General features: G+C 40.6%; 2 protein-coding genes across 7 annotated transcripts in view; one reads left to right on the plus strand and one right to left on the minus strand.

Moving 5' to 3' along the window:
* crocc (ciliary rootlet coiled-coil, rootletin) overlaps nucleotides 1-15,696 on the plus strand; it is a 33,640-nt gene extending 17,944 nt beyond the window's left edge. For 2 of the 5 annotated variants that reach the window (XM_028002320.1, XM_028002318.1), the window contains exons 18-37: nucleotides 326-519; nucleotides 637-764; nucleotides 2,285-2,454; nucleotides 2,540-2,719; nucleotides 3,486-3,620; nucleotides 4,293-4,436; nucleotides 5,457-5,695; nucleotides 5,777-5,936; nucleotides 6,364-6,531; nucleotides 6,602-7,025; nucleotides 7,843-8,003; nucleotides 8,093-8,213; nucleotides 8,753-8,916; nucleotides 9,172-9,387; nucleotides 10,113-10,337; nucleotides 10,417-10,566; nucleotides 11,203-11,403; nucleotides 11,482-11,613; nucleotides 13,571-13,744; nucleotides 14,681-15,696. In XM_028002320.1, the coding sequence (XP_027858121.1) occupies nucleotides 326-519; nucleotides 637-764; nucleotides 2,285-2,454; nucleotides 2,540-2,719; nucleotides 3,486-3,620; nucleotides 4,293-4,436; nucleotides 5,457-5,695; nucleotides 5,777-5,936; nucleotides 6,364-6,531; nucleotides 6,602-7,025; nucleotides 7,843-8,003; nucleotides 8,093-8,213; nucleotides 8,753-8,916; nucleotides 9,172-9,387; nucleotides 10,113-10,337; nucleotides 10,417-10,566; nucleotides 11,203-11,403; nucleotides 11,482-11,613; nucleotides 13,571-13,744; nucleotides 14,681-14,761 (3,567 nt within the window). In that variant the 3' untranslated portion in view covers nucleotides 14,762-15,696. Of the gene's footprint in view, nucleotides 1-325; nucleotides 520-636; nucleotides 765-2,284; nucleotides 2,455-2,539; nucleotides 2,720-3,485; nucleotides 3,621-4,292; nucleotides 4,437-5,456; nucleotides 5,696-5,776; nucleotides 5,937-6,363; nucleotides 6,532-6,601; nucleotides 7,026-7,842; nucleotides 8,004-8,092; nucleotides 8,214-8,752; nucleotides 8,917-9,095; nucleotides 9,388-10,112; nucleotides 10,338-10,416; nucleotides 10,567-11,202; nucleotides 11,404-11,481; nucleotides 11,614-13,570; nucleotides 13,745-14,680 lie in introns of those variants that run through there. The other 3 variants (XR_003593562.1, XM_028002319.1, XM_028002321.1) reach the window with 3 other exon arrangements.
* Nucleotides 15,697-16,208: 512 nt separating this feature from the next.
* mfap2 (microfibril associated protein 2) lies at nucleotides 16,209-25,775 on the minus strand. Of its 2 annotated transcripts, none has more exons than XM_028002324.1 (9): nucleotides 25,681-25,775; nucleotides 24,397-24,454; nucleotides 21,833-21,877; nucleotides 21,534-21,554; nucleotides 21,374-21,454; nucleotides 21,240-21,281; nucleotides 21,067-21,154; nucleotides 18,382-18,455; nucleotides 16,209-16,799 (listed from the first exon to the last, which is right to left on the minus strand). In XM_028002324.1, the coding sequence occupies exons 2-9, from the start codon at nucleotides 24,425-24,427 to the stop codon at nucleotides 16,696-16,698; spliced, it is 486 nt and encodes a 161-aa protein (XP_027858125.1). In that variant the 5' UTR covers nucleotides 24,428-24,454; nucleotides 25,681-25,775; the 3' UTR covers nucleotides 16,209-16,695. The 2 variants fall into 2 exon arrangements, with proteins under 2 accessions (XP_027858125.1, XP_027858123.1); XM_028002322.1 differs by lacking the exon at nucleotides 25,681-25,775 and adding an exon at nucleotides 24,614-25,212.
* Between the last annotated feature and the right edge of the window lie 393 nt (nucleotides 25,776-26,168).

Raw genomic sequence — 26,168 nt, forward strand, 5'->3', positions numbered from 1 at the left:
CCTTCTTTCCCTTTTATGTCTTTTCTTCCTTTATTTTCTTTGCATCTTTTCGTCCTTTTCTTCCCTACCTTCCTTTGCGTCCCATCTTCACTTCCTTTCTATTTTTTCTTTCTTTCCTTCCTTTCATTCTCTTTCTGCTTTTTGCTGGTTCCACATCTAAAGCCTGACAGATGTAGAAATCTCTGCCATATTTTCATGGTCAATTTTAATGTTTTTACTTTGATGTAAAACTCTGAGGATTCTGGAGAAAGTCTGGAAGATGTTCCCGGACCTAGAGGAACTCGTGGCCTTTACTTCCTGGGTTTTTCCCTCTGTTTGTTGGCAGCTTTGTGCCGAGGTTGGTTCTCTGGGCTCTGAGCTGAACCAGGCCCTGGGGGAGGGCCAGAAGAACGAGGCGGCGCTGGAGGAGGCGGGCCGCGGTCGGGCGGAGCTGGCCCGGGACAAAGCGGCTCTGGTGGTCCAGCTGACGGCGTCTGAGAGAGAAAACGCGGCGCTGTCAGAGGAACTGGCTGCTTTCAGGTCACAACTGATCCGTTATCATGTAAAAACCCTGAAGCTGCAGCTTCACCAGCTCCACTTAAATAGATCTATAATTCAGATTTATTATTTAATGTCTTTGTGTCTTTGAACCTGCAGGTCTGAGCGGGAATCCCTGGAAACGGGTCTGTTTGAGGCGCAGCAGCAGCTGGCGCAGGTCGAGTCCCGCAGAGATCAGCTGGAGGTCGAGAGCCAAACGCTGAGCGTCCGCTGCGAGACGGCTGCAGGTGAAAACCCAGAACAACAGAACACGAGCCGCACGTCTGAAACACGAGTCAGCCGCCACCGCAACTGTTAGACAATAAATCAATAACAACTTATATCGCTGTAGACACGTGATCAATATCGACAGCTAACATGTGGCATGTAGAATAATCAATGATTTCACCAAACTCTGATCCAGAACTGCAAAGAATTCTGGGAGATGTAGACAGACGAAAGAGTTTAGCCACTCAAAGCCAGATAAGCAAAGTGAGTGGCAAGAACTAACTCCCTCGCTCTCTGGTTACCTAGCAACTCATTCACTCTCTGGTTACCTAGCAACAATCTGTCGAGTAACTGTTAAGGCAGCAGTTTAAAGTTTCGCCACATAACTGCTTAAAATTAAAAAAACAACAACGTGGAATAAAAACTGGAAAACCCAGGAAAGCTCATGCTGCCAATTTGGTGCTATTTCAGATATTTAAAACAAACAAAAAACGAATCAATAATCATCAATATTGACTGATATGAAATATTTATATCGTGATATGTTTTTCAGCCATATTGTAACTATAGCAACCGTTAATGCAAATTCAGTCGTCAGTCACAAACTTTGCCATTTTCACCAATCATGAAAATCTGACCAATCACCTTAAAAGCACATGTGTCAAACTCAAGGCCCGGGGGCCAAATTAAATTAACCTTAAATTAATAGAACCTTAAATATTATTTTATCAATTAAATCACTTATTCAAAATAATGAGTGTGTTAGTTTACAAGTTGGCAAATCAAAGCAGTTCTTATTTCAATCAATCTCAGGCAAATACTGACACCCGCATTTTTTTAATGTTCATTGTGAGTTTACTGCAAATTTTTCACATCAATGGCAAAACATCAGGTTTACATGATGCTAACTCTCACCTGCTGGTGGCAGTATTTTTGTCTCCAACTACACTCAACCTTTCTTGATGCCAAGTTATATTCTGTGATCGAAGCGGCGAACAATAATGATATAATTACAGCTGTTGTATAATAGATACAATGCCTGAGGTTGTTAAAAAGAGCGCCATCTGAACAGTGCGTCTCGCACTTGGGGCGGCTATACAGATCCGGCCCAGACGGCAGGAAAGTTGCGGGAACTGTCTGATTTCGATAGAATCCATAACGAAACAAAAGATTTTCTGAGAGGAAAATCGTGGGAAGCGTCGCTGAGGGGATGATTAGCATTCTGTATGGCGAATCATATTTAATATCATGCACAAGCAAATAGTTTGAAATTAGCTGCACCAAATCAGTAATTTAGATTTTTTTTTAAATCACAAAAACAAACGAGAAAACCTGGAGGGATGACCACTGTGAAAAGACGTTCATTATTCTTAAGAGGTGCTCACTTGATGCAGACTCAAATATCAGTACATTCTGGCACAAAATCTTTTATTATTGCAAAAAAAAATCCCCAAAACATCGCTGCATCCTGGAGGGAATAACCAGTGTGAGAATGTGTGTTGAGTGAGAATTAAGTTGTTCTCCTGGACGTGTTTTCCAGCTGAGCTGAAGCGGTTGCGCTCAGATGGTGAGATCGCCCTGGCGCAGGGAGAGAGAGAGAAACAGACTCTGACTCAGGCCCTCAGCGCTGCGCAGCTGGAGGCTCAGCAGGCGTTACGCAAGGCCGTCTCTGAGCATCAGGAGGAGGTGGAGAGGCTGGTCTCAGAGAAGGTGAGAACCCCTTCAACACGTTGGTTTTGAAGTACAAGCTACTGACGGGCTCTCAGTGTCTGTTCTACTGACCTTTGTGCTACAGGAAGCGGTGTGTCGCAGCCTGCAGACGGAGCATGAAGCAGCTCTGAGGCGGTGCAGGCAGGAGATGGACGACCAGCAGCAGAGAGCGAAGAGAGACAGAGAGGAGCTGCAGGAGGAGCTGAGGGCTCTGCAGCTCGACCGAGACCAGAGTCTGCTGCAGGCCGAGACGGAGAAACAGCAGGTCAGATCCAAATACCTGACAGCTGCCGCTTCACATTAAACTTCACATTCACTGCTCTCCTCATCATCTGTGTCACATGTGTCAAACTCAAGGCCCGGGGGCCAAATTGGGCTCAACATAGCTCTTTATATGGGCTTCTAAACTCATCTTAGAAGTTGAGAAGAAGAAGAAATTTTAAGATAACAATTGTGTGCTTAAACATTATCAATCAAATCAATGCAGCTTTAATCTTTTTACTGCTAAATTACATCAATCAGTCCCACCAGTTTTCACAGAAATAGCCACTTTATTTCTCACTAATGGATAATTGTGAGTTTATTTAAAATTTTCAGCAAAATTAATCAATATTGATGGGTTTACATAATGCTAATTCTCATCAGTAGGTGGCAGTATCTTTTTTCCACTACACTGCTGCCTCAGTCTAACCTGATGCCAAGTTATAGTTTGTTATCGATGTAACAAAGAGTCACATTTACCGTCATACATGAGTGCAAATATTTCTAAATTAAATTTTTATTGCAAAAAATTATAAAAACAATTGTAAAATCCTGAAAGGACTGATAAATGATGTTCATTGTATATGTAATTTTAAGCGCATATCGAATGAGACAGCTATTAATTAATATTTTAATAGTTTCTTAATGGGTTTTATCAATACGTTCTGACACAATCAACGCTGGAGAACATTTATGATCTTGATGTGGCCCAAAATAGAAACGAGTTGGTGCGCCTGATCTAAGTGAGCTGTTTAACTGTTCCTCCGTAGGCGCTCTCGCTGAAGGAGGCGGAGAAGGCGGTGTTGTGTGACAGAGTGTCCAGTCTGCAGGCGGAGCTGTCGGCTGCAGCTCTGGAGGCCGAGCGGACGGCCAGAGAAGCAGCTCAACTCAAAGAGCAGGAGGAGGTGACGGATTCTGTCTCCATTTATCTCCAGTTGCTCCTACAGCTAGTGGTTATTTTACTAACTGATTACGATTCATCGATTACTTGGATTAAGAAATTGGTACATTTTGCAGATTTTTCATCGAAGTCTTTTTTATACAACACTAGAAATACATAAAAAAATGTAAATAAACAAATTCCTTTTAAATCAGAAAATTATAATTTTCTATAACGCAACAGCAGCATTCTTTTTGCATCTGCAGCTAAGTAAGACTCCTAACATCAGCATGTGAAGGGCTCAGGCCTTTTCTGCAACAGATCATCAATAGGTCTGATCTGTTGACTATTTTTGGATAAACTGATTAGCTTCTCAGGAGATTTTGTTTGCAGAATTTGAACCGGGTGAAGCTAAAACTATTCACCCTGAGGAGTTTTGGGTGGAACATATTTACAGACAACATAACTTCATATTCTTTTTACAGTTTTGGCTGAATTACTGCTCTGAGTATGTTCTTCTTTCAGCAAAATGCCTTTTGTGGAGTCCATATAGTCCAGCTTGCTATTAATCAATTAGTAAAACATTTCATTAATTGATTTGTCGCAACCAGTCCGATTATTCATTTCAGCCTGACTGCTGTTTCAATCTGGAAGTACACAGACTAAAAAAGATTGTTTTATTTTATTTTTTTTTCAGATTAGAGTTGGAGCTCTGACCAGTGAGATGTTGGAGCTTCGCTCTCGGCTGGACGAAGCGACATCGGCTCATCAAAGGGAACTCCACGGTCTGCAGGAACTCTGCACTGATCTGAGCTCGCGAGCCGACGTCGCTCTCAAAGAGGTAAATGACACAACGCAGAAGAAAACCCATGTAGAAAAGTGCTGGTCAGGCACAAACAGGAAGTTTCCTCAGTTTCACTTTGTTCCAGTTCTGCAAAGAAAGTACATGAAGCACCTTTTGCCATCCAGTTATTAATCGGTTAATCCAAAAAATAATTAACGGATCCATCACAACTCAAAACTCATCTGTTTAAATTAGCCTTCACACTTACATTTTTAGTTATTTTGTGTGTTTCTAGACACTTTTTTACTGTTTAATTTGTCTTTTTAATGTAAAGTGTCCTTGGGTGTTTTAAAAGGTGCTGACAAATAAATTGCAATATAATAATAGTAACTACTATTATTATTCTTAAACCTACACTGTATTGATGGTACGTTGAGCAGAAAGGGCTGAACTCATGTTGATGTTGGAAGTATTTTTTTAATTGCAGATGCTTCCTTTGCTACAAACGATCAAAAAGAATGCAGTTATTGCATTTTAGGCAATAAAATGTTTATCGAATCCAATTACTTGTTTATTCACGTTTTTATGTATTTTTAATATCTCATTCAAAAAAGCTTAAGTTGTTAAATAATAATTCTTCAAAATGTGCCAATTTTTTTTTTTTACCGACTTATTGTCAGAATAATTCAGTGGTAAAATAATTTGTAGTTGCAGCTCTGCAAGATTTTAAACTGAAAACTTACTATCTTTAAATCACCACAGTTGTTTAAAGTTAATAATTGAAACAAATTGTGATACTGACAAAATGTTTCACAGCAGGAACAGCTGCTGGGAATATTGATACTTTATTGATATATTTGTAATAATTCGGCTTTCCCTACTTTTGTGCAATGCAGATTTAATTTTTTCATACTTACGTATTTTGCTTTGGTACTTGAGGACTATTGTTTCTTGATATTTTAAATACAAGGCTTCGCAAACTGCTGAAAATGTTAAACACTCCTGTGAGAAACCTGCATCAACTGACAGGTGACTGGTTGTCGTGACGATGAAGGAACGTGTTCGTTGTTTCTCCAGTTGGAGCAGTGCAGGGCATCCCTGTCAGCGGCGGAGGAGAGCCGAGACCAGGGGAGGCGGAGCCTGCTGGAGGCCGAACGCCGTCTGAGCCAGACTCAGGAGGCGTCGGAGAACTGCAGGAGGGATGCGACGGAGCTGCGGCGCAGCCTCAGCGACGTCACGAAGGAGAGGGACGCTCTGAGCCAGTCCAACGCTCAGCTGAGAGGAGCGCTGCGCAGCGCGGAGACGGAGAGGATCAGGTGGGGGAGTGGAGACAGGTGTGTTTGCAGAGGGAAGGGTGTGTGTTTCTCAATGTGTGTGTGTGTGTGTGTGTGTGTTAGTGTGAAGCGACAGTGTGAGGAGAAGGAGCAGAGGCTGGCTGTGCTGGAGGAGAACCTGTTGTCGTCTCAGAAGGAAGTGACCGAGCTGCGCAGCTGTCTGAGAGAGGTCGAAAGGTCACGCCTGGAGGCTCGGCGGGAGCTGCAGGAGCTCCGCAGACAGGTCAGAAGATCTCCATCGTAGAAATTTTGTTTTATTTTGCTTCCTTGAACAGGGTCTATTGGCTTTACAAAACATGTTCACTACATTTTTTGCACAAAATCATTTTTAGATAATTAGATTTTAGTCTGGTCAGTTCTGCCTGTTTTAAGGCCTTTTAAGAATGACCTGTTTTAGTCTTCTGTCACTTTAAATCCTAACAAACTGCTGCTGACCATGCAGTCTTGCAATATACGGTACAAGGCTGTAGCAGAAAATACTGTGCTGTTATTACAAATAAAAATATTGGACTCACAATCCAACGGATGTGCAAATGGACGTATAAAAATCTGCAAAATGTAACTTTTACATAATAGGTCTGCTTTAAAGGTTCAGTTTGCAGGATATCCTGTAAATCACAGTTTTTGGGACATTGTTATCGTTGCTCCAGTTGAAGGTTGTGGATGCAGAGAAGGAGCAGAGAGGAAGGGAAGTGGAAGAGCTGCAGACTCGTCTGGTTCTGGAGGAGCAAAGAGAGGAGGAGCGAGGGAAGGAGGTCTTCTCCCTAAAGCAGAAGCTCACTGAAGCTGAAACAACCAGAGAGTCCATCAAGAAGGAGGTGAGGACGGTGTGTTTTACTGCTTCTCTCTGTCCTCTCAGCGGCGTGTTAATGTTTAGCTATGTGCCAGCTCGCCCTGACCCAGAGACGTCTGACAGAGTCCGAGTCCGGCTGGCGCAGCTGTGAGAGAGAGCTAACGGCTCAGCTGCAGGACGCCCGCGGCTGCGAGAAGAAGCTCCAGGACGAAGCCAAGAACCTGTCGCTGCGCGCTCAGGCCGCCCACGATGCCGCCGCTCTGTCCGGCCTGCAGCTGAGCGAGGCGCAGGGCCGGCTGACCGCCACTGAAGCCGAGCTCACCCGGGCCGAGGCCGCCAGGAGGGATCTGGAGTTTCGGCTGAGCGGTCTCCAGTCTGCCCTGACCCGGACGCTGGGCATCGGGGCCAGCGGTAGAGGCTGCAGGGGGCGGAGCCCCGGCAGCAGCTCCACGTCACCGGCCAGCGTGTCACGCCACCACAGCATCTCGCCGCTGCGCTCCTCACTGTCGCCACCTAAAGGTCAACAGACAACATGTTCTGGTCACTTGAGTAAAGTTTGTTGTCTTGTTAATGTGCTGGGAAATGTTCAGCGTTACCAGAAGAAATTACAACGACATGCGACATGGCTGAAAAACGATATAAACATTTCATATCAGTCGGTATTGATAATTTGAAACATATATTTCAAATATATGTTTTAAATATTTGAAATAATCAAAACATTTCAAATGTTTTAAATATTTGAAAAACTACCAAACTATTACGTAGCCGCTCCTGTTTTATCCAGTTTTCCCTTTGTGCCAGTCTTTTTTTCATTTTTAAGCAAATATGAAGCACTGTGACGAATCCTGAAACTGTTGCTGCACATGTCACTCAGCAGGTTGTTGCTAGGCAACCAAAGAGTGAGAGAGTTAGTTAATGCCACCAACTTTGCTTATCTGACTGTGAGATGTTGAGCGCCTGGGGTGTTCTAATTGAAGTTCAGTGAAATTATTAACAATTATATTACATGTATTATCTATTGTTATTGGTTTATCGTCCGGTCTACAACAACGCCAATAATTTTTATTAATTTAGGCATCAATTTTGAGCCTGAGCTCTGTGCACTCTAGGTACTATTTGTCCATGAAAACCAAAAAACTTAAGAGTGATCAAACTAAAGGCGAATGTAACTTATATAATCATTTGTTGCATCGTAGGTTGGTGGTTTACACAGAAACAGGTCAATATTTAGTGAGATCTTATTGTAAATTTGCTGAGCAGTGCAGGAATAAGTTGATTTATTTTCACAAAATGTTGCAGCACAAAGTGAAGTTAACTCTGGTTGTGACTGAAGCAGAGTTTCGAGGAAGCACGCCGGACAACACGTTGGGTTCTGGTGCCGTTTCTCCAGAGAGAGGCGACACGCCGCTGCCTCAGTCTGAACTCGACCCAGATTCACTGAGAAGTGGCCTCAGAGATTTCCTCCAGGAGCTGCGAGATGCACAAAGAGAAAGGGTAACACACCTGCAGCACAACACCAAAACCTTATGAATTATTATTACTTTTTAATTCCTTGGAAATATTTGGCTTTGCTGATTTTGCAGGATGATGCTCGCTGCCAGCTGGGGGTCCTGCAGCGGGAGCTGGAGGAGCTGAAGGGGGAACGCAGCTCTGCTCAGAGTCGCTTCTCTCTGCTGCAGAGCTCTTTGCAGGAGCTGCAAGAAGGTTTGAATATAAAAATAATGAATATAATGAATCAATAATGAATCTATTGATTATTCTCATGATTAATCAGATAAAAAATTTACACATTCTACAGATTTTTTATTTAATCACTTAAGTATTTTTGCACAATATTTGCAATGCATTTAAAGGCCTTTATGTGCCGTACAATGGCTGCTGGAAAAAGAGAAGAGCTTTGTGGTTGATTTACCATTCAGATTGTTGGTTGTGCAGGAGGCTTTTCTTCTGCTTTTCAAACACGTACCATTATTTAAATGTGGCTCATGTGTAGCTGAGTTGGGGACGTGGCCAACAGCAGCTCATTTGGATTTAAAGTGACAGGAGGCCCAGAAACAGCTCGCTGTGAAAGGAGCTCCCAATAGGCAGAACTGAACTGACTAAAATCTAATTATCTAAGAAGGATTTTGTGCGAAAAATGTAATAAACATGTTTTGTATAGACCTATCCTAACCTGTTCAAGGAAGCACCTTTAAGATGAAATAATGCTCAGAGTTGGTCAAGTCCTGCGATGTTTCATTCAGTGAAGCGTGGGCTGGATGAGCGTCTGACCACCACTCAGATCCTGCTGCAGCAGCAGGAGGAGGCGGTGAGGAGAGGAGACAGAGAAAGGAGAGCTCTCTCCGACCGGGTGAAGGAGTTGGAGCGATCGCTGCAGTCCTCAGAGGCGGATAAGAAGCACACCCAGGTACACGCTCTTCTTTACGCAATCTCTCTCACAGCGAGGGATCACGGGCGATCTGCCGTCGCCATATGGCTGCACTCAACAGTGGATTTATTAAAGTGAGCTGTCAGGAGTTGAAATAACAACAGATGTCCCCCTCTACTGCCAACACCTTCCACAATGATTCACCTCCTGCACCACAGGAGGAGCAGACACAACGCAGCCCAGGATGAAGCAAACCGTACCAACGTGAACTCTGTGCACCCCGCTCCTCTGCAGGATCAGCTGAACAAGCAGCGGGCCGCTGAGGTGCGTCTGGAGGCGGAGAGGAAGCGCCTGCGGGAGGCGCTAGAGGCAGCCGAGGCTCGGGCCACCAGGGTGGAGCTGGGGAGGCGAAGCCTGGACGGGGAGCTACAGAGACTGAAGCTGAGTGTGGGGGACCGTGAGGCCGAGAGCCAGGCGTCCCAGCAGCGCCACGACGCTCTGATCAAACAGGTCTGCAAAAAAAAGAAACGCATCTGCAACTCTGAAACCGCCGGAAGCAGCTTTACAGTCCGACGCAACGCAAACGTTTTACACCATGCATAGTTTCTCTGTAGTTTCTTTGAAAGGAGAGACGTTTTCTGTCTGATTTTTAAACGTCTTTATCAGTCCGTCTCCAAGTCTGGCACTCAATGGAGCGGGCATGGATGTCTTCCCTCCATCTTTCTCTGCACATTTCCTATTTAAATATAAAAAAAGAGGAAAAATATTTAGAATTTGGCTGCTTTTTACTCATTTTCTCTACATTTTTTATGCCTGACTCTTAATTCAAGTGTATTTTGTATATTTGCACCAGAAACTAGATCAAAAATACTTGGTAAGGTTTTGTGTTTTCCCTCAACCTTGAGTTGTTCTTTCTTTTAAAGTCAATATTGTAATTGTTTCATAATCCTGGAGCAAAAAACATTTACAGCAGAGATACTATTATTTCTGGAGGAGAAGAAATCCATCTTCATGTTAGTGTCCATGGTGTTCACTCATGTTTCCAGCATACAAACCTTAATCCATAATCAGAGCTTCCTGTCTATTCAATATATTCCCATTCTGTAGGTGTTTTTTAATGACAGCGGGAACATGTAGATTTCAAGAAATGTTAAACTAAATCACTGACAATTCAAGACTTTTTCAGAAAGTAAACGCGGTTCATGGATTGCTTTTGTGTCTTCTACCTGCTGCAGGTTGCAGAGAGAGAAGCTCGTGTTTCCCAGCTGCAGAGGGACGTTGACAGGCTGAGTCAGAACCTGCTGAAAGCTCAGGAAGGCGAATCTGCTCTTAAGGAAAAGGTCGCCTCCCTCAGCCAGACCCTCCAGGAGGTGACGGCCTCCCACAGCAGCACGCAGAGCCGTCTGCTCGCCCTGCAGAAGACGCTCGGTTCGGCTGAGCAGGACAAGAGGCTCCTGCAGGTTTGTGGGCCAGATTGAAGGAAGGCTGCCTGTGAATAAAAAGTTAATTGTAATTTGATGGATGTTTTGCTTTGATTAGGAGCGACTGGATGAAGCACGGGCAGCTCTGGCTGAAGGGAAGAGAAACATGGCTGCCCTTACTGAGCGCGTGCAGAACCTGCAGAGTGAGCTGAGCCAGAGCGAGCTGCGGCGAGAAGAGCTGGAGGCCGAGCTCAGCAGCACTCAGGAGGTCAGAGAGATTAGCTGGGTTTCTGTTACAAATGGCACCAATCCTTGTTCGTATTCTCCTCATGTCAAAAAAACACAACTTCACAATTGCCCTGTTTCCATTAAATGAGAAATGAAATAAAAATCAGATGTGAAAAAGCTTGTTCACATGATAAAGCATTAAAAATCATGGCAGCAATGAATGTAAACACATGAGATTATATTCATAATTCAGCCATTTTCAGTCTAAGAAGACGTCGGCATCTGATTCAGGCGTTGGAGCGACAAGTCGCTTAGACTTGGGAGGGACTATTTATGCGGTGATTTGGAGAAACTGTAGTTTACAGAAGAGCAATGGATTCAAGTTCAAATGACGCACAACTTTTTATGAATTGTCCAGAGCTCTGGTGGAGCCAGCTGTCCAAAAAAACCCAAAAACAAACCACCATCCTCTTACCACTTCCTGTCGTCTCCTTTGTCATTTTTGCCAGTAGTAACATCCGGTTGTTGATCATGTGACTCAAATGCTTTTTATTGAGCGACGTTCTTCTATTAAGCAAATTTATTTTTGTAAATTCAATTTGGACAATTTTATGGTTAATGAAGGCGAGTGACAGAGTTTCTTCAGAAGAAGTACAAGTCTGTTTTCTCCTCTCAGGCTCTGCGTCAGCGATCGGCCAGCCTTGTGGAGGCTCAGCGGTGCGCCCAGCTGGTCCAGACGGAGCGGGCCGTCGTAGAGGAGCGGCTGCGCGCGCTGCAGAGAGCGGTGGCTCTGCTGGAGACGGAGAAGAAGGATTCAGAGAGGCAGGCGGTGAGGCTGGAGAAAGACAAGAACGCACTGAGGAACACGCTGGATAAGGCAAGTTCCGGTTCATTTCCCCTACAAATCTGAAGACGTGGTGTTCGTGTTTCTGAAACTAAACATGGACCACGTCAGGTCGAACGTCAAAAGCTGAAGTCCGAGGAGGGCAGCATGCGGCTTTCTGCTGAGAGGAGCCGTCTGGATCGCTCGCTGAACACGGCAGAGCAGGAACTTCAGGAGGCGCAGCAGCAAATACTGATGCTTCAGGTGAGGATGAGGCGCAAAAACAGATAAATCAGAAATGAGACAAGGAAGCAGAATAAAGCTTCACCAAACTGCTGTTTGGCAATGACTGCAGGAGGAAAGGCTGGGTGACCTGGTATAGAAATTAAATCTCAAATATTTGTCATACCAGAGCCACTTTCAGATTTTTAATTGATTTTGTTTTTCATGCTTCCTTTTCTAAATAAGAAATTACAAATGACTGGAAATATTTTCAGAAAATGGCTTTTATTTCAGTCAATTCTACTGTGATGTGTATTATGGGGTATTAAGGCCAGGCGACATGAAATGTTACAAGAAAACAGTCATATTATCAGAATAAAGGCACAATTTTAGCAAAAGACAGTCTTAAAATTACAAGAAAAAAGTTGTTTTAATGACAAAAAAGCTTGTGTAATTTAATTTTTTTGTGCTGAAGTACTCATAAAGTAACTACTTATTACTATATTCTCATAATTAAAGAAGAAAAAAAATCTGCTGATATTCTAAAGATTCGACTTGAATTTAAAGTCCAAATAAACTGAAGCTGTAAAACATGCTTGTGAAACAAGATGGCCGCCCACGGCGTGCTCACATCTCTCTGAATGATCAAAACTCAAAAAGTGCATTGGTGGAAAAAAAAAATCCAGATTTTCCAAAAATTTATTCTTCACCAAAAATATGATTAAATGATAAAATCGATTTATCGCACAGCTCTAGTGGAAATCTCAGCTGGCTAAGGAAAAGCAAACACATGTTCGACATTAAGAAAAATCTGCATTCTTACATCAGCTTTTTATACTTGTGTGGCGTATAATTATCCACTCACAATTTGCTGTGAAAACGCAGCAAAAGAAGAGCTTTAATGTCCCATGTAAGCAGACATCTGAGATCAATATCACCCATGTTTAAAAGGGAAGACTTGTTTTTCCTTGCAGTGTGCACAAAAACATTTTTACATTTTCCAGAAACTGAGTTTAATTCCTGTCATTTTAAGTCATATTAACTTCTTTTTCTTTTTTTAAACCCACCACAGAAAGGCCACAAACAAGTGAATGGGAACAAAACTGCAGGAAGTTTTAGTGGAATTCAGGATCTATTAAGTTGTTGATGTCAAGGAGATTTAATGCCTCAGACATTTCCTTATTTAGTCAAACGTTTCCCGGGGTGCAGAAATGTTTGTGAGGGAAAAACAATAGCAGTCAAAGGAACCTCAAAAAGACAATTAGTATTGAATCTAAAAACTTTCTGTGTGCAGGGGGAAAGAGAAAGTTTAGACACCGCCCTTTAATGACAGTAGATCCTGTACAATTCAACTGAAAACAAGCAAACAATATTTTAGAAACAATGGAAGTGTGGGAATAAGATTCCTTGTGGCAAAACATTTTATTTTATCTTATCAAACAATTTAGACATCAGTTTGATGTGACAAAATTTAATTTTTGAGCAATTAATTCATTGCATCGGTCAACCTCACTTTCATGATGAAATAATTATTTAAATTGTACATTTTGGATGTTTTTTTGCTTCCATTTGGATCTTAAATGCTTCTAAAAAAAAAAATCCCAGATGCTTTTAAAACACTGAGTTGTTGTTTGGCAACAAGTTAATGTTATTTTGTGTCTGGAAAATGAGCTGTTTCAAAAACCAGAGTCACGTTAAACGTATGTGCCGTTACCTAGCAACACCAGGACAGCAAAGCCTGTCACCTAGCAACCCAAGCAACCCAAAGCAGCTCAGACTAAAATCAGACTAAAATCTCATTATCTAAGAATTATTTTGTACAAAAAAGTTTAATAAACATGTTTTTTTATAGCCCATTCCTAACCTCAAGGAAGTAAAATAGGTCATCGATAAAAACACTCTGTGTGGATTAGTTGGATCATTTCATGGGTAAATGGACGTTGTGTTTTCTGTCTTTTTGACTTCACATTACCCTCCCTGTGCGTTTTCTCCTGAGCAGACTCAGCTGGCTGACATGGAGCACTCACACAGTCTGTGTGAGAGTTTGGTGCAGCAGCGTGACGAGGTCCAGCGGGAGGCTGAGAAGATGAGGAGCAGTCTCCGGGACGTGGAGCGGACGCTGGGCACCAGGGAGCGAGCTCACCGCCACCGGGTCAAAGGCCTGGAGGAGCAGGTGGGCAAGGGCGTCTTCATTGTTTTCCACAGAAAATAGTTGTTTTGTTTGCAAATATATTTATGCAGGACCCACAAAAGCACAGCAGCTGCTTCTCCAAAAATAAAAGAATACACAGTCCAACCTGACACGTTGCTAAAACGGCTTAAAAAGAAACATAACAGATGTCTAATGGGCTGAACCAGCCTCTAAACTCTGTAAAGCTGGGTAAAGATTATGTTGTAAAATCTAACGGATCCTCAATGTTCCTGCTTTGTAAACTTTCTGCCACTTTCAGCTACCCTGCTCTTTCCAGACACTGAAACCCAGAAATATAAAACCTGTGTTTCAGAACTGTTCTGGAAATCACACATTATCTGTAAGTGATACCACAGAACCAATCATTGATCAGATTCATCAAGTAAAGGTGACACTAAATGCTTCCCAGTTGGGACGATGACTAAAACAGGGTATAATAAATTAGCTGCAGTTGGGAACTTTAACATAGAAAGACAACAAAACTAGGAAATAATTCACTCACTGATCAACTTTTCAGTGTGCAAACAACACAGACTCCCTGAGAATGAATTATCAAGACTAAACCCAAAACCATTTATTTCTTCCACTTTAAAATGATGCACTACTTCGTGGCAACATTGAATATTGTGGATGTAACATAATAAAATGTGGAGTGTATCACATTTCAAAGCACTTTATTTGTATCTCAAACTCCTTCTTAGGTACTTTATCTAGTAATACTTTACGTTATCTAGGAATTTTAGTCGTTTATTTTTGTTTAAATGCGTTAAAGTCTAATAAAGATGCTGTTTAATCATAATGGAGTCTGTAAAAGCGGCCCTCTCTTCCCTGTGTCTCCCACTCCAAGATGGATTACAGATTATAGTCATGTGATCAGTCATTCAGATTAAAATGTAACATCTTTGTTTCTCACTTCAGGTTTCCACTCTGAAGGAGCAGCTGCAGCAGGAGATTAAGCGACGGCAGCCGTCTCTCCCAGCATCGCTGCTGTCCAAATGAGACGCAGCTCAGAGGAAGAAACTACTTCAGGGAAAACAATGTAAAAACTCAAACTCAAATTAATCCGTACTGTGACTCTAAACAGCAGCTTACTGTGGCTGTGAAAACTAATTTTTGATTCTTGAGGTGCTTCCCTGATGCTTAGAGCAGTAACCAACGACCAAATGAAGCACAAACGTGAAAACGCCTTAAAACCTCCAGCAGACCACTAATCGCTCCTTAAACGTCTGGAATCGGTCCTAAACTTTCTGCTGGTTTTTATGAAAAACTTCAAATCGTTACAGGATTTCTCTGCCGGGTTTGGACATTGTGCAGGATTTTAAATTTTGGATATTATTTGCAGCTATTAAAGGACAAAGAATTTGTATTTAAAGCACCATTAAGTGAAGTGCTCTGTTTGTTCTCTTAGAGGCAGATTTAATTAGTTATCTAATGTTAGATAAAACCCTATTTTATAACTGAAAACCTGATTTTTATTACTTTACTGCATTATTTTCTTAGAAGTCAGTATTATTGTCCACGTGTGCTTTTTTTTCTTGCTGTACGAACACTGACAGACTGACGACGAATTACATCAGTCACATTTGAGTTTAAATAAACATGAAAGCCATGTTTTCTGGAGAGTGCAAGAAGAAATGTAGGAGTGGCAGCATCATGCTGTGGGGATGATTTTTATCACAGGTCCAGAACAGCAGGGTTTCTCTTTTAGCTATTTGTAACAAACATCATCTTTGTTAGGATAAATAAATAAAATAAGTATCTTAATACTTTACATTAGTACATAAGATAAAAATGTGAACTGCCTGGTTTGGTTTATGTGTAAAATCTAAAATTGGACAAATACTTGCATGAGTTGGAATAAGAAGAGGAAAAGCTAAAAAGAGCTAAAAGATCACCCTGATAATTTACAATAAAAGGTGAATTTGTACTCCTGACGGTTTGTATTTTATTACATCTTTCACACAAACTACTGACCTACCTGCAGGATTCCTATGCAGTCTTTAAAAGTCTGGATTTTTTTTTTCTGTACAGGATCTGAATAAATATAGAAAAACAAAAATTGGGAATTGAATATTTTTAAAGCACAAAAGTATCATTATATCCAGTAGATGCAGTGATGTGATTCTCACATTGATTTGATTTAATTTGACATTCTTTTATTTAGCAGTTATTCAGCCTGGGAAGATCTGGGTTGTTGATGTACTAAATTAATACACATTTTTTCTTTTAAATGGATCATTTTACTTCTTGTTTGGTCTCTACAGAGCCCCCTAGAGGACATGAAGGATTTGTTTTCTTTTGCTTTCTCTGGCAATGAAGTACTAATCAGTTCTCGTGGCATAATTGATTACTGTAAGCCTTTCTTACAGTTGCCTTTCTGCTATAATATAAAGCATTTGCATGTTATAAGGGCCTAGTCAAAGTGCACAACCTCACACAGACCAGCTGGAGTTTAAACATTTTATTTTTTTCAGTTTTTATGGTGACATTTTTACAAAGCAGTAGTACAGAGGCGGTGGTTGGACGGCCCTTTAGACCAATCATGCTGATGTTCTGCAGCATCTTATTGTCTCTCCTGATCATCTCTATTAATGACTGCTTTTCAACAAAAGTACAGTACAAACACAAAATATGAGATTATTATGGCACAATGTTAAAAAAAGGATAAAAAACAAAAATAAAATTAGTTTTCATGGTTTTATAAAACCATAAAAACTCATTTTCATGCACCTCTAAAGGTTTTATAGCACCAGTGACTCACATATCCGTCAGTGTTATTGTTGATCCCTCATAGTACACACAGGATCTACTGGGCAGACATTAAAAACAACAAAAATATTCAAAGTGCTTTTCGCACAAGAGTATGGAGCCATACGGAGGAGTCAGGAGGGGAGAGGAGTCGGTATCCCGGCTGGCAGCGTTCCCGATCCGGATCAGCAGCCGCCGCAGCTTTGCCCACAGCTTCCTCCGAGCGACGCGCACTGACCGCTCAGCGCCATCACACCGCAGCGAGAGAACTGATCACGGCACAGATCCGCTGAAAGAAAGCACACGCAGAGAGGTCAGTTCATCCTCTAAGACGTGCCAAACTCAAGGCCCCGGGGCCAAATCCAGCCCGCCATAAATGGAACTTCAAGATACCAGATAATATCTAGTCTGATTTGATCATCTTTTCGCAATTTTCTATTTCTAATAATAATTTTTTATAATCAGCTGAATAAATTTATAAAAGTGACCTGTTATGCTTCCTGGAATAGGTTAGGATAGCTAAATGGGCAATAGAAAACATGTTCATTACATTTTTTTAAACAAAATAATTGGTAGATAATGAGAGTCTGGTCAGTTCTGCCTATTTTGGGCGTCTTGTCTTTTTACAACCAATTAAGCTACTGCTGGCCACGCCCCCCAACTCAACATTTGCACTCACGAGTGAAAGTGGCTGCAAACAGATCCTCAATTATACAACAGTACATCTTTGAAAAACAGAAGTAGAGCCTCCTCACAAACATCAAGAATGCAGCAAGTGGCTCCAGGATGGTAACTCAACAACAAAACTTTTCCAGCAGCCATTGTACAGTGGTAAAACCAGCTGACCAAATGTTCTGGAGCCTTGCTGGGGTTGTTAGGTAACAGCGCAGCGTGACTCAACAATCGGGAGGTTTTTGAAACGGCTCATTTTCCAGGCACCAAAATCCTTAATACCAAAAAATTGGCTGGGTGGATTTTTTTTGTTTGTTTTTTTTTTCTCCGAAGAGTTTTTGCGGCGCTAGTGGCTCGTATTTTTTTGTACAGTAGGCAGACAGGAAGGAGGGTGAGGAGAGGGGGGAAGACATGCGGTAAAGGTCGTCGGGACCGGGAGTCGAACCCGCGACGTCCGCGACGAGGACTAAGGCCTCCAAACGTGGGGCGTGCTGTGGTGGCGCAGGGGGTTAGCTCATGTCTATGCAGCATGTCTTTACCGGCTGGGTGGATTTTTAAGCTGATTTTAAAACCAGTTAAGAGCCAAGTGGACGTACAAAAATATGCAAAATATGAGTTTTGCATAGTAGGTCCTCTTTAAAACAGTGAATTAAGGAAATCTTATTGCATGGATTACAGCAGTGGTCCTTAAGTACCCCTGCCCTGCATGTTTTAGATCTGTTTCAGTTCAAATAATTGAATGACCTTCTATGCAGTCATCAAATGCAGCAGAAGCGTGTTAATTCATTTACGTCAGGTGTTTGGAAGTGCACAGACACCTAAACCATGCAGGGCGACTTGGACCACTGGACTAAAGGAAGTAGTTTTGTGTTTCATTAGATGCACGCTGACCTCACGATTTAAAACAACTAGCATAAGCTCTAGTCTAATGAAGCTCAGGCACTTATAGTCTTTACTGAGGTTTAAAAGGTGATTTATCTGTCTTGTGTTAAAAGTGGTTGATCTCTGACTCATTTCCTGAGTGTTCCTGCTGATGAATGCGACTTGTTTCACTAACGAAGGTCGTTGCAGCCCTGTGGAGCACACGGGTAATTTCTGGAGCAAAAAAATAAGCTTTTTATTATCCCATTACTGTGCAGTTTGCCGTTGCTGTTCAGTTAGTGATATCAGGATTTTCTACTCTGCAACTCTGGACTCACCTCTGAGCAGTTCCTCATGTGCGCACACGGTCCTCATACAGATCTCCTTGTTGATGACGTACACCCGTCTCAAACTGAGCAAAGACACAGAAAGCTCAGATGTCGAACATATCAAAACCCAAACACTGAGAAACATCTCCATTCACTTCCTAAACATTTACATATACACCACAAAAAATTTACTTTGCTAATAATTTACTTACTTCCAGCTGAAATATAAAGCTTTTAAAAGATGGGGGATTAAACATTTTTGTTTTTTTATTTAGATCTTCATGATGAGAAAGCAGGAAGTTGCTGTGTGATTATTTTATTTTCCTGTGTTTCACTTCTGCTACTGTGTTCAAAAATAAGTTTGTTTAAAATACCAAATATAGCTTACATATTGGCTTTTATTTCCTTTTACCAAATGGCATTGGGAATATTGCACTTTCTACTCCAATTTCAATATGAAAAGAAATGTGAGGAAAAATAAAAGTGTTTTCATTCCTGTGAAACACTGTACTAATATTTAGATGACAAACATGGAGATACATTTTGTTCCAAAATTTGTCCTAAAGAAAAAAAAAAATCCAAACTGAAAAAAAAAATTTTTGACTAAAAAAAATGACAAAAAATTTTACAAAACTATGTTTTAGTTTCAAGGGTTTTTTTTTCTTTCACCCTAACATTTTTATTTTATTTCTTTTGAACAAACCTTATGGCCCCAATTTAGCTTCACAGAATAAGAGCTGCTTCAAATGTTTGTTTCATGGAGTTACCAAATTCTAGGAAATGCATTCTGGCTCTGGACGATTTAACTACGTTCCACAGTTTCTTCATTTCTTGGTTCTACCTTGGAAACCGAATGCTTGATGTAACCCCACGAACTTTGTTTTCTTTCTTTCTTTTTTTTAACAAGGCTTATTGGTTGTTTTCCATTTATCAATCACATACAAAACAAAGAACAGAACAACTGTTGGCAGGAGGAATTACTTACATTCTAGCAAAGATAAACATATTCAGGCAGGAAGCAGCATTCACATTTACTTTTCAATTACCCACAAGCTTTGTCTTATTGGATTATGGCCTGGGCTGACCATTTAAGCAAACTTCTTGGCTTGGAACCAGTATGCTGCTTCTCACTGGTCTGTTGGAGGTCATTTGTCTCATTTTAAGGGTATTTCCATCTTCACATACAGTATATAGCAACATGATCTCTTCAAGTGTTAAGATGTATTCATCAGACTGATCTGGTATAAATAGGCTTGAAACCCCAGGCTGGGATATGAACCCAGGAAACTCCTACTACAAGGCAACAGTGATACAAACTGCCTCTATGCAGCAATATCAGTCATTTATATCTGTGAAAATGTTAACCACCATGTTTTCTTCAACAATGGGACTTGGCCTGGCTTCATCTTAATATATTACTCACAGGTAGCTGTAAGCCTTCTTTGATCACCCTAAAGCTGGATCTTGGCTGAGTTTTGTTTTTCCATTTTAGCTTTTCTTCAATCAGTTAGATGGATATTTTTTTTTGTTTTCTCCCATATATTTCTTTTGTTTCCAGTTTAAAGCATTTTAAGACCATAACACAGTTCCTGTGTTTGGACCTTGCTGTCATTCAGTGAGGTCAGTGAGTAGTTTATTACTCTACTACAATAGTAAGCTCTTTGCTTGGTAGAAATATCATTTATATTAAAAAAGACTGACTGATCTGGTTTCATCACAGTGTGGGTTTTATATCAGTCGACACTGGTTGTTCTTTTTTGCTAAGTTTGTTTGTTTGTTTTAAATATCTGAAATACGTATATTTAAAACCAAACTAGCCAAACTAGTTTCTGCTTTATCCACAGCTTCCTCTCCAGCTCTTGTACTCATTTTCTCCTTTAATTGCAAGTCGTTTTTTATTTTTAAGAAGTCAGGCACAGTGGCGAAAACCTGAAACTGCTAATGTTTAAGCTAACAGGTCGTTGCTAGGTAACGAGCTGTTAGCGAGAGACTTGACGCCACCAACCTAGCTTAGCTGATTTAATTCCTTTGTAGTAGTTTATTTTTTATATCACTTTTGCTTTTATGTTCCATTTCTAAGTCTGCCTCTCCTATGTCTTCTATAGAGTTACACTATTGTAATTGCCATACCTGTTTGTGCTTACCTTGATAAAATAAAGTTAAAAAAAAAAAAATAGCTTAGCTGACCGCCAGGTTGAGCGGCTAAAACCTTGTCCTGCGCCTACATCTCCCAGAATGCCATGCGGTTCAGAACTTTATTTTGAGCTCAGCTAAAAACATAGACGTCCAATCTTCTACTATGGATGACTGATTCTGACATAACTGGCAGTAAACAAATAATAAATATATAAAGTATTTCATGTGCCAAATATTGCATTCAATAAATAAAAAATAAGAACTTTCCCAACTTTTTTGATTATGCAGTGTAACATAATTTAATATTTATTATTTTCAAAAGCATTAATTTAAATGAGCTATTATTTAATTCTACATTTTATTTCCAATGTTCTCATTTTTTATTTAATTATCTTTTCAATTTGTTCATATTGTGTATTTATTTAATATTATATTTCTAATATTTTCCTTTTTTTAGTTATACATTGATTTATTTCCTCCTTTGTTTCCTCTGAAGCAGGAGCACGGTAATATCAGTCACTGTGGGATGAGCCTCTTATGTCTAAGAACTGTCTCTACCTGTAGAAGCAGAGGCTGTTCAGACACTGCTTGCACGGTTTGTGCACTGAGTAGAGTCTGGTGCAGGGATACTGCTCCTCTCTGCAGTCTGGGAATCAGACAACGAAATAAAAATCAGTTCTTCGCTCTGCCACAACCAGCTTCCAGTCCTCTCTGCTGTGCAGCTGTCTTACCGAGCGGTCCAGGCTCTGTGGGCTCCGTTTCAAAGGTCGGATCTGGAACCCAAACACAGCGAAGAAGCATGAAATGCCGGTGTTCAGGAAAGTCTTGTGTCGAAGGTGGCAGGATGAGGATTCAACGGGTTTACCTGACTTCTCCGGAAAGACCGCAGGCTCAATCTGGACCTGCTGCTGGTAGGATCCGGGGAAAGGCTCTGGGTTCTGGGTTTCTGGTCCAAAAAGTTACGAATATTTAATCATTTTTAACACCTAAAGTGGAAAATCTGAAGTGCATTGAGAGGATTTTACCTGAATAATAGTCATACGAGTCTGTGAATTAGAAGAGAGAGAAACATTTGGTGAGATCAAAACCCAAAAAGAAAAGTGATATGAAAAAGAGTGCAAACAATTATGGCGAGGATGTATTAAATGACTTCATCTCCAGCATGTTTACATCTAGTATATCAGTAGAGTGAACTGAAAACAGCTTCGGGGCGGCCGGTAAACAACAACAGAGAGAACCATGGAGGCTTGGTGAAACATCAGAGGGCAGCGACGGATCAGCAACAATTCCACAGCGCAACTCAATATTCTCAGAATAAACTCACCAGGGAAAGGAACCTGTTCCTGGTACTGGGCCTGAGCAAGCACAACTGGTTCAAACAAATAGGAAAAACAACATTAAAAAACAGACAGATGTTAGAAACACTTCTTCTCCTTGTCATAAAGTATTATGAGATGTTTATTCACGGCACGCTCTCTCCTATTATGAGATAAAGTGAAGACTGTAGACAAGCAGAAACCCATTTATCCCCCTTTTATACAACAAATTTAATTAGAAGGAGACATAATTAGGAATAAATTATAAATTGGTAGTGAGTCTATCAAAGAAAAAGATGAGAAAGGCTTCATTATCCTGTTTTAAGAAGAAAATAGTTCCTAACTGTTTCAAATGGTCTGAAAAATGACTGTGCAGTTTTCTAAAAAGTATCTGCCCCCTTTACAGATTTAATTGTTGTTTTTTATCCTATCTTGTCAGACTTAAATGTTTCAGATCATTACATACATTTTAATATTGGACTTAGATAACCTGAATAAATCAAAAAGGCCTTAATATGGATTTTCCTTATTAAGCGATTAAAGCTGTCCTATCCTGGTGCTGCGTAAACATACTTGTCCTTGAAACTGATACCTATTGATCATCAATCAAACTTTTGCAATAATATAGCTGTAAATCTAATTCCATATTTTAATTAAGTCACTTAAAAATCATCCTTTTTTTAAAAAGCATTTTACATGTGTACTTATTTTCCTGCCATATAAGCATAAGTTCACCAACTGATGACTTGAAATTCTCTTTTAAAATTTAATACGTTTTGTCTCATAAGTTCCCTGAATATTTTTCTCCAAAGTCTTGAATCAGCAAGTCTATTTTTGGTAAAAGTGAGTGATTTGAACGTATCACAACACAAACATTTCATATCAGTCGATATTGATAATCATTGATTAGTTTTTTGTTTTAAATATCTGAAATAGTACCAGATTGATGAAGTTACACTTCCTGCTTTATCCGCAGCTTTCTCTCCACGCTGTTGTTTTTTTATTTTTAAGCAGTAGCAAAACATTAAACTGCTGCTGTGGAGGTTTCTCAGCAGGTTGTTGCTAGGTAACCAGAGTGAGTTACTAAGTAACCAAAGAATGAATTAGTTAGTTGATTCCACCAACTGTTAGCTGACTTTCAGTAAATGTTCTGTGAACTGAATATTGAATATTCCATCAGATGTTTTATTTACTGACATTGATCACCTGTCTATCACCATGTATACTGTTATTGAATTATTGCCCAGCCCTAAATATGAGACAGGCTTTGTGATCTTTTTGCTCAACAGTGGTTTTCTCTTTGTGGTTATCAATTGAGACATAAACACTGACTTTAACTGAGGCATGTAAGGCCTACAGTGCTCTTCAACTTACCCCAAACTTTTATTTTGAGTTAGCTTTGGTTTACTGAATAGGAGCTAGTGGACATGCCAACAATTTAATTAAGTGCTTTGCACTGGGATCACATTTACCCAGTTATGTGGACACATTCATGCTCAGACTGTTGGATAAGTTGGGGTCGGGTGCCTTGCTCAAGAGCACAATATGTAGCAGGAGGAAGCTGGAATGTAAACTGTGAAATATCCAAAATTGTAGGTAAATCAAGAGGTTAGTTTGGATTGCTCTTTTTTCTTTAATAAGTAAAATCATAATCTGTGTCTGATTTTAAAATTTGTTTAGTAGTCTAAAACAAGGTTGTTCAAAGTGGGGGCAGTGGGCCATTTGTGGCCCCTGGAATTATTTATTTATGTATTTATTTTTTTTACCATGATTCAAGAATAAATTAGGACAAAACTATGACTTGGAAATCAAAATCTGCTGACCAAAATGTTAGTTGCAACACAAAGTGGTCACAATTTCCAAGCTTTCTGTTTTCGTTTTGTCGTCATGGTAACTACTAGCACATCTATTCATGGACTTATGCTCTAAAGTACACCATGGCGCACCCAAATCGAATTTTATGTGCTGTATTAAAACTTGGCTAAATACAGTAAGTATGTTTAAATAAAGACTGACCTAGATCCTGTTGTTTATTACTGAGAACAGGCAAATTATTTTTTCCTATTTTCTTCAACTGAGCCCAAAATAATAAGCAAACTGGATGGGTTTCAAAAATCATTTGAGGTTTTAGAAAAAAATCTGATAATTTGTTTAATTAACATAGCTTGTGCTCAGTTTATTGTTGAGTAGTTTTAAAAAAAAAAAAAACTATCACAGCAACATTTTGGCAAACTTAGTTTTTAAAATGTTTTTTTTGACCCATGAGTAGCTTTGAGCTGACGATTTTGGCCCACAAAAAGTGACATAATTTTTGGACACCTCTGGTCTAAAACATTTAAGTGGAACAAAAACAAAAACAAAAATTTGTGAGGGGGAAACAAAGTCTTTCTGCTACATACAGTGCCTAATTAAGAACATATAAATAAGATATCCTGACAAACCTGCAGATTCAGGGAGAAAAGTTTGATGTTTTGTTTAGTGTAAATGCCAGCCTCTATTACAGCAGAGAGTAATGTTGTAGTTTGTGTGAAAATTCAACAAACATGCATGTAAAATGTTACATGGCAGTTACCTGGCATGCAGATGAGGAGGAGGACTCTCATGGTCACTGGGAGGTAGACTGACTTTAACTGAGGAGAAGACGGAAACAAAGCAGCATGAGGACAAGAAAGTTTTCCTTTTGTCTCCCTTTCTTCCTCCGTTTCTTCTCCTCCTCCCTCCGTCACCTTTCCAACCCCCCCGGCCGCTCTCTCCCCTCACCGGCCTCACACAGACACTGAAAAACTTACAGCGAGTTTTTCTTTCTTTTTCCTCGCTGGTGCGGCAGACACTGTCAAAGCTGCATTCCAAGAAAAGAAACAGAAGACCCCCTTAAATCCCACCCCCGCATCTCCCTGTGAGTTTTCTTCCTCCCTCCCTCCCTTTCTCCCTTCCTCCCTCCTTTTCTTCCTCTCTGTCTCTACATCCTTCATTTCCCTTCTGTCACACTCACTGGTCATTTCCTCGAACCCTTCCCCCTCCTCTCTCTCTTTTCTTTCTTCTGTCCTCCAAGAAACTAAAAAAACTCAAAAATGGGAGCCTAAAGCTCCCTTGGAGAAGCACAGAAAATATAAATCAGACTTTTTTGCACACATTAAACGTCTTAACTCTTGATTTCCAGACTGGAACTACTTTATGGAAAGTATGATTATTTCCCTGTCAACTACAGATCTGCACATTATGCATCCCACCCTCTGACTGAAACAATGGACTGCAGTATTTATGTCTTTGTGCACCAGCATAACTCACAAACACACAAACCCGCTGCTCCTTTTCCTGCATCATGGTGTCTATCAGAAACCATATGTTTTCTCAGCACACATCTGGGAGCAATTAGCCCCCCTCTTTCCACACTTCAGTCCTTCACTTTCAAGCTACAGAGACCCCCAGGCCCTGTCCCCTCCACCCTCCATCCTCCACAAGCTGAGGACAGCAACAGGAGATGCTCGGCTGGCATCCATTTGGGTCGGAGTTTTTGGAGTCCAGTTACAGACAAAGACAACACATTTCCAGCTTGCAATGCGCTTTCATTGACCCCCATCAGAGCAGATTTGTTTTTTTTTTACTTAAATTTTCTCTCCAGCATCTTCACTCATCTTCCTCATCTGGTAAAAAAAAAAAAAAACATAGCCAACATGCCAACTTTGAACATGCATTAAAACAGAATAACCATCATTTATTGATCCACAAACATCTCAGATCTCTTTTTAATTTAAGTACATTCTTCTGGACAAATTTAGTTACATCAGTGTTGAGCATAAAAAAGAAGCAAACAGACATTTAGATGCATTCATGAGCTTTAATGCAGATTTCTTACCTAACTTTGGTTCAGTTATCTTCTGCCGGCGCGGATGCCTCCTGTGAAAGCAGGAAAGTCCTGCAGCTCCTCACTGAACCAGCCCACATCAGCAATCCCCTCCTCCTGCTGCTCCCACCCCCGACCCAGACACCAGCGCTCCACAGACTGGCTAACGCTTACTCATTCATTTTAATCAGGAGTCGATCTGGGGCAGCACATGAACACAGTGCTGCATTTTAAACTATGACAAGGCTATAATCTAAAACTCTTAATGCAAATGAACTCATTTGAATAAAACACAACAATCCGGTTTACAAGTGCATCTCAGTTACTCACAATATGAAGGAGAAGTTAAATTATTTCCATGATTCCATTCAAAATTGAGACTTATGCTCATTTGAATGCTAACTTTTGATGCACAAAAAGTCATTGCTAAAGAAGATGACTGTTCACAGAGGAAGCAAATTATTGGAAAATGTAGTGGAAGGAAAGCATTTTGATTGAAG

The sequence above is a fragment of the Xiphophorus couchianus genome, chromosome 20 (genome assembly GCF_001444195.1).
Source record: "Xiphophorus couchianus chromosome 20, X_couchianus-1.0, whole genome shotgun sequence".
Lineage (NCBI taxonomy): Eukaryota > Metazoa > Chordata > Actinopteri > Cyprinodontiformes > Poeciliidae > Xiphophorus > Xiphophorus couchianus.